General features: G+C 44.4%; 1 protein-coding gene across 1 annotated transcript in view; it reads left to right on the top strand.

The window, feature by feature from the left end:
- The window catches only part of LOC143284975 (dynein axonemal heavy chain 3-like), a 198196-nt gene that overhangs the window by 169571 nt on the left and 21125 nt on the right, over window positions 1-7500 (top strand). Inside the window, exons 68-75 of the mRNA XM_076592137.1 lie at window positions 1-129; window positions 705-809; window positions 1704-1864; window positions 2297-2468; window positions 2731-2856; window positions 3476-3653; window positions 4864-4971; window positions 5874-5902. The exon at window positions 1-129 is cut by the window's left edge and continues 9 nt beyond it. Of these exons, the coding sequence (XP_076448252.1) occupies window positions 1-129; window positions 705-809; window positions 1704-1864; window positions 2297-2468; window positions 2731-2856; window positions 3476-3653; window positions 4864-4971; window positions 5874-5902 (1008 nt within the window). The remainder of the gene's footprint in view (window positions 130-704; window positions 810-1703; window positions 1865-2296; window positions 2469-2730; window positions 2857-3475; window positions 3654-4863; window positions 4972-5873; window positions 5903-7500) is intronic.

Genomic DNA, 7500 nt, shown 5'->3' with positions numbered 1-7500 from the left:
CTGGAGGACGAGTCAGCCATCCAGATCCTGTCCTCCAGCAAACAGCTGTCCACAGAAATCTCAGAGAAGCAGAAGATCGCGTCAGCCACAGAGGCCGAGATTGACGAAACCCGTAACGGTTACAAACCGGTGAGTGACGTATTGTGTGTGTGTGTGTGTGTGTGTGTGTGTGTGTGTGTGTGTGTGTGTGTGTGTGTGTGTGTGTGTGTGTGTGTTTGCATCAACCGTGTGCTGAAGCGACCCTGTCTGTGTCTTGATACAACTTTTTTTTTTTCAGAGTGTGTTGAACCATTCTTCTTTGCTTTAACAGCCAGCATTTTTGATAAAATGCATGATACCAATGGTTTGTTGGTTTATAAGAGGGCGTACGTTGGTCAGGTACCTATGTCTTTTGCCCTATATTTAACTTTTGATATGACTTTTGTTTCGTTTTTTTTTCTTCTTTAGAAGATGTGTGTTTAATTAATCTTTGATTTACTTTGTGGAAAAATTCGTCAGTATGTATTTATGTATATTTCAGTATACCAATATTCATTTCATCTGTTTTGTTCTCAAGGCCAAAATATGATGCTTATAGGTAACGGAAATTGACGGTATTTAGAGATTGTTCCCTTCTATAAAGTTGCTTTGATTAAAGGAATGTGCCGTTTTATTTTTGCGTGACCTGTTCACTACGCTGAACTGAACCATGTGGGTGAGTGCAGGTGGCCCGTCACGGAAGCACTCTGTTCTTCACCATTTCTGACCTGGCCAACATCGATCCTATGTACCAGTACTCCCTGGCCTGGTTCATCAACCTGTACCTGCAGGTGTGCTGTTGGACTGTCTTTGTCTGTCTGTCTGCTTCCTGTCTGTCTTTTGTCTGTCTGTCTGCCTGTCAGTCTTCTGTCTGTCTGTCTGCTTCCTGTCTGTCTTCTGTCTGTCTATCTGTCTGTATGTCTGCTTCCTGTCTGTCTGTCTGTCTGTCTGCCTGTCAGTCTTCTGTCTGTCTGTCTGCTTCCTGTCTATCTGTCTGTCTGTATGCTTCCTGTCTGTCTGTCTGTCTGTATGCTTCCTGTCTGTCTGTCTGCCTGCTGTTTGTCTGTATGCTTCCTGTCTGTCTGCTGTCTGTCTGTCTGTCTGTCTGCCTGCTGTCTGTCTGTATGCTTCCTGTCTGTCTGTCTGCCTGCTGTTTGTCTGTATGCTTCCTGTCTGTATGCTGTCTGTCTGTCTGTCTGTATGCCTCCTGTCTGTCTTCTGTCTGTCTGACTGTCTCTCTCCAACTGATGCGAAGGTTAACAAACTGTTAAAATCAAATTGCGTGGCAGAGCAATTTTTCATGTGCACAGACTGGTGGCCTTTGCATTAAACTTACTGCATTCCTGCGTTCTCTCTCTCTCTCTCTCTCTCTCTCTCTCTCTCTCTCTCTCTCTCTCTCTCTCACCGTCCCACCCTCTCTCCGTCTCTCTCTTTTCTACTCCAACTCCAGTCTCTCTCAACGTCTCAGTTTGTCTGACTGTATCTTTATTTCTGCTGTCTTTTCCTTTCTCCAAATCTCCATCATGTTCTGACACATTCCTATTATCGTCTTCCATTTGTGTGTGTGGGTGTGGGTGTGTGTGCGCGTGTGTGTGTGCGCGTGTGTGTGTTAATGTGTGTGTGTGTGTGTGTGTGAGTGTGTGTGTGTGTGTGTGTGCGCGCGCGTGTGTGTGTGTGTGTGACAGTCCATCATGAACAGCGAGCCCTCCCCGGACCTGGCGGTGAGGATCGTCAACCTCAACAACCACTTCACCTACAGCATCTACAAGAACGTCTGCCGCTCGCTCTTCGAGAAAGACAAACTGCTCTTCTCCTTTCTCCTCTGCATAGGCCTGCAGAAGGGCAGGTAAACGATGATATAATATAATATAATATAATATAATATAATATAATATAATATAATACGCATGCAGTGCGCGTTTGTGTGTCTGTGCCGTGTGCATGTGTATTTATGCGTGCACGTGCACAGTTCTTTCAAGCGTGCATGAGTACGTATGCGTGCAATATAAAAACCATCCATCACCATTTACATCCACGCCACAACAAACCCTGTTGTACGGTTTTGCAATGTATTGTGTGAAATAGTCTTGCTGTCAGTGTGACAACTGACATGTTCTTTTTGTTTTTGTTGTTGTTGTTGTTGTTGTTTTTACACCTGTCATATACATGACAACCAAAACAAACGGAGACCAAAAGCCAAACAAAGAAACACCCTAACTCTCTGTCCCTTCTCCCCCTCGCCCTCATGCCCCACCACCACCACCACCACCATCATCAGAGGAGAAGTGGTGGATCAAGAGTGGCGGTTCTTGCTGACTGGGGGCGTGGCCTTGGAGAACCCCTTCCCTAACCCCGCCTCTGACTGGCTGACTGACAAGTCGTGGGCGGAGATCGTCCGCTGCTCCCAGCTGCCCGCCTTCGATGGCTTCATGGACAACTTCCAGAAACAGGTGAGACACGAATGCAAACCGTAGTGTGAGATGGAATTATAGAAGGGCAAGAAATATACAAATACAAATTTTATCGTCTCATCCGAACGACTAGCACCCTGACCACCAATCAGGGTCTAGTGGAGTGGGAAGCCAATAAACAAAAAAACAAAAAAATCGGTCCGTGCATGGAATTCAAACTCGTGGACACCCGCCTCCACGTCGGGCACATTCCCACTGGGCCACCGTGGATTTGACTGAATGGTGTTTCTCGCTGATGCAGATCGCGGACTGGAAGAAGGTGTACGACTCAGCGGAACCCTACGAGGAGCCTCTACCAGCCCCCTACACTGACTGCCTGACTGCACTGCAGAATCTGATTGTACTGCGCTGTCTGAGGCCTGACAAGGCGAGTCTGTTGTCGTCTTCTGTTTCACGTGTTTTTTTGTGTTTGGGGTTTTTTTTCTTTCCACTGAAAGTGTAGACGGGAAAAGGTGGGTGAGGGAGAAGGGCTTGAGACAGGAAGTGAGTATATATATATATATATATATATATATATATATATATATACGTGTGTGTGTGTGTGTGTGTGTGTGTTGCGTGTGTGTGTGTGTGTGTGTGTGTGTGTTGCGTGTGTGTGTGTGTGTGTGTGTGTGTGTAGTGGGGTGGGTTATATATCAGTGCGTTAGTAGGAAGACGGATTATATATCAATGTGTATGCGTGTATGTGTGTGTGTGTGTGTGTGTGTGTGTGTGTGTGTGTGTGTGTGTGTGTGTGATTATATGTCAGTGTTTCTGGAAGAAAATTAGAGTAAAAAGCCTTCCCCAAGGACCCAACACCATGCCGAAACGGGGCCTCGAACCCTGATCCCTGGTGAACACTGGAGCAGAAGTCCAACTCCAGACGACGGCGCATCTGACGGATTCATCACAGCACAATAATGACAATATCCTTCTTTTCTTTTTCTTTTGAAGAAGCCGGGGGTATTTCGTTCACATTTCCCCCCACTTTTCTCTCATTTACTCAGATGGTACCGGCGGTGGGCATCTACATCTCGGACAACTTGGGTCCTAAGTACATCGAGCCCCCCACCTTCGACCTGTCTCTGTGCTACGAGGACTCCAGCTACTTCTCTCCCCTGGTATTTGTGCTGTCCCCTGGCGCGGACCCTATGGCCAGTCTGTACCGCTTCGCCGAGGAGAAAGGTGAGACACGGACACGGACACGGATGTTTTATTCAGTACAGGTCATGCCCTCCCCCCCCCCCCCATCCCCACCCCCACCATCCCCCCTCATGAAGGGGTGGTGCAAACAAACATTTCAGATGTGATGATTATAGGGAGAAAGGTGAGAGAGAGCGACAGAGGTTGAGAGGTGCATTTTATTAAAGTCCTCTTTTGATTCATGTTTTATAAAGTTATTTTCCTGTTTCAAAAAAAAAAAAAAAAAAAAGAAAAAAGCGTACACGGCTTTCTGTTAATAATTGGGGCAAAAGCAATTTTGAACGTGTGTGTGAATGTGTGAGTGAGTGAGTGAGTGTGTGTGTGTGTGTGTGTGTGTGTGTGTGTTGGGGTGGCGGGGCGAGGGGGGTTGGGGGGGGGGGGAGGGAGGAGAGGAAGAGAGCCGTTCAGAAGAGCTATACCAAAGAACTAGTTTGTTATTTTATTTGTCAAGAACTTTATAGTCATTCTCACGACAGAGGTTTATCTGAAATACCATTTTATAACCACTAAAGGACAGCTCTGTTTAAGTAAACAACAGACACGAACAATATCCACTATTGCTTCATTTTCTCAACCATTCGTTTATTTATTTATTTTTTCCGTTTCCTCAAACCTAATTTTCCTTCTTTGACTTTTGAATAATCCTTAACATTAGTTATCTGTTCGGCTCATAAGAAGAGGTAGCCAGATTGGTGATAATTATATTTACCGATGATGCTATTACTATTGTCCCATTTTATGTGTTCTTTCAATTCTTTTCCTCATTCATATCATCATCATCATCATCAACATGACCTCCTCTCCTCCTCCTTCTTCTTCTTCATCATCATCATCATCATCATCATCATCATCTTCTTCTTCTTCTTCTTTCTTCTGCTTCCTGTTGCACTTCTCATTTTCTCAGCTTCATTTTCTTTAGATCATTTAAGTCCAGTTCAGTTCATATTCACAACACTTTATTAATCCAGCATCCACCGTGTGAAAGTATGTCGTTTGTCTTCACAATCTTTCACACAAAAAGGCAGGTAACGTGGAGATTCTGCTCTGCCCAAGAAAGATAAAAAAGTCACCTCGGTGTGTCCTTGAATCAAAAGCATTCGCTCAAACAAACGAGAACAGACATGGCTCAGGTAAGCTGGTGAGCTGTGGTACGTGCCCTGTAACACCTGTGTTTTGTACCTGCCGTACCTAGGCCTCTTCCCCTCCCTCCTACAACTCCAGAGAACGCAGACTCGCAGCAGACAGCAGAGGCGGAGAACGTCTGTCATTCCGGATCTTGACAGGCAGGCAGATATGGACAGTATGTGTGCATCGATGTATGGCCTCCACTGAAGCTGATGCATCTTGTTACTGCTTTCGGTAGATTGTCCGGGCCGCGAGTGTAAGCGGCTTCGGTCAGTGACCATCGTATCGTCAGCTTGTCTACTAATAGTAATCTCCATTTCCAGTTATTTGCTGTGCTGCATCTTGTGAATTAAAACCGGTGGGTGCAAATGGGTGATCCTACACTGACTTCGTCGGTTCGTAAAAGTGCTGTTTGAACACACACACACACACACACACACACACACACACACACACACACACACACATGCTCGCGCACCTACATGGACAGACAAATACGCATATTCGCATGTATATTCGCACGCTCACACACACACTTACGCGCACACACGCGCACGCACGCACACACATACACACACACGCACGTGCGCCCGCGCACCTACATGGACAGACAAATACGCATATTCGCATGTATATTCGCACGCTCACACACACACTTACGCGCACACACGCGCACGCACGCACACACATACACACACACACGCACGCGCGCCCGCGCATGACATTTTTCTTCAAATGTTCTGCTTTTGTACTTAATTTCTTTAAAAATCAGCACAACTGTTTTGCAGTCATTTTGTATCTCAACACACGGCGGAGCGTGTATATGCCTCATTTTCTTTCACGCACACCTGACCAGTCAAACACGACCGGTCATTACAATCTTTTTGCTCAGCATTTTATCACAAGATGTTTTGTGTGCTGCGTTGGCATTTTGATTATGGAAAGCCACTCGCATATTATGTGGTTTTTCTGTGGTATAATCTTGTAGCGGTTTATTGTGCGGTCTTCGTGTATTATTCATTGTTGGTATCGTGTGGTTATTAGGACGTTTACTTTGATTTCTCTTCATGTTTTCAGAGCGTGACTTGATATGTGTTTGCAAGACAGTAACTGGACATGTTATCAGCACTAACGCAGACAGTAACTGGACATGTTATCAGCACTAACGCAGACAGTAACTTGACATGTTATCAGCACTAACGCAGACAGTAACTGGACATGTTATCAGCACTGACGCTGTATCAGCACTAACGCAGACAGTAACTGTACATGTTATCAGCACTAACGCAGACAGTAACTGGACATGTTATCAGCACTAACGCAGACTGAACATGTTATCAGCACTAACGCACACAGTAACTTGACATGTTATCAGCACTAACGCAGACAGTAACTTGACATGTTATCAGCACTAACGCAGACTGAACATGTTATCAGAACTAACGTGTTGCAATTCAGTGCCAAACTAAAGAAAGCCGCGTCAACCCTTGTCGAGTGAAAGATTTTGTTTTTCTTATTTTCTTCCGCTGTCTGTCTGGCTGTCTTTCTGTCTTTTTTAATGTTTGTCTTTCTTTTACACATGTTACATGCGTAAATATTTTTATATGATTTATCTGTATTTTGTTTTCTGTGTACTGTCCAATCCTTGGAGACGAACGACTGAAAAAAAAGCAAATTACCCCCTGTCACATGTACTTTTAAGCTAATGACAATGTGCCAAAGTGTCGCAAATCTCTTATTAGTTTATGTTGTTTCAATTCTAGTTTTTTGTTTTTTTTGGTTTGTTGTTGTTTTTTCTGTTCCATTTCATGTATTTGCACCATTTTGTTCTGATTTGTACCTACTATGTCACCAGAGCTTTTCAGCTAATGACATTAAACATTTCAGTGTTCAGTGTCTTTCACACACACACTCACACACACACACACACACTATGTCACTCGCCCCCTCGCCCCGCCACTCCAACACACACACACACGCACACGCACGCGCGTGTGTACGCACATATACACATCTGTCTGTCTGCCCCTCTCTCTCTCTCTCTCTCTCTCTCTGTTCACGGAGTATGTGCCGTTGTGTCTGGAAAGATGCGGGAGAGTCAATTTTCACAGCTAACATGCAATGAAAGCAATAAGCTGCTGACTCGAATGAGGAATTTCCTCTTGTTTTTCATTCGTCTCGATGTCTTACCTCACTAAGAGCTTACGGCTTTTAATATTGATACCGTGTAGTAAACTAACGCGTGTTACACGCCTGCTTGTGTGTACCCGTCAAAACATGTTACTTGCTGTTTTGTTTCGTTTTGTAATCGATTTATCATGTCCGAAATGTTGGGAGAGAGAGGGCGTAGTCTGACAAAGATGAGGCGAGGTTTGGAATTCCGGGTCATATGTTGAAAACAAGAGAGGCAAGGCCTTCAAGACTGACTTGTGATAAATTAAGTCCCCTAGCAATAATTACAGAGTAAATTCACTTTTTGTTTTTACTATCTGCACCAAAACGTTTGCAAAATAAATAAAAATTCCATGCTTAGCAAAAGAAGTTCCTGTTTGAGCAGAAAATGATAATAATGACTCCTCTTGTTGTTGTGTCAGAATAAGAGGTCAAAGTGCCAAGTTTAGAGAATACAAAAAATATGAATATAACAGTAAATGCAGTTTGCATATAATTAGGCTTCTTTTTTATTTTTTTGTGCCCATCCCAG

Source organism: Babylonia areolata, chromosome 8 (assembly GCF_041734735.1).
Source record: "Babylonia areolata isolate BAREFJ2019XMU chromosome 8, ASM4173473v1, whole genome shotgun sequence".
Lineage (NCBI taxonomy): Eukaryota > Metazoa > Mollusca > Gastropoda > Neogastropoda > Buccinidae > Babylonia > Babylonia areolata.
This window is presented reverse-complemented; position numbering and strand designations above follow the sequence as displayed.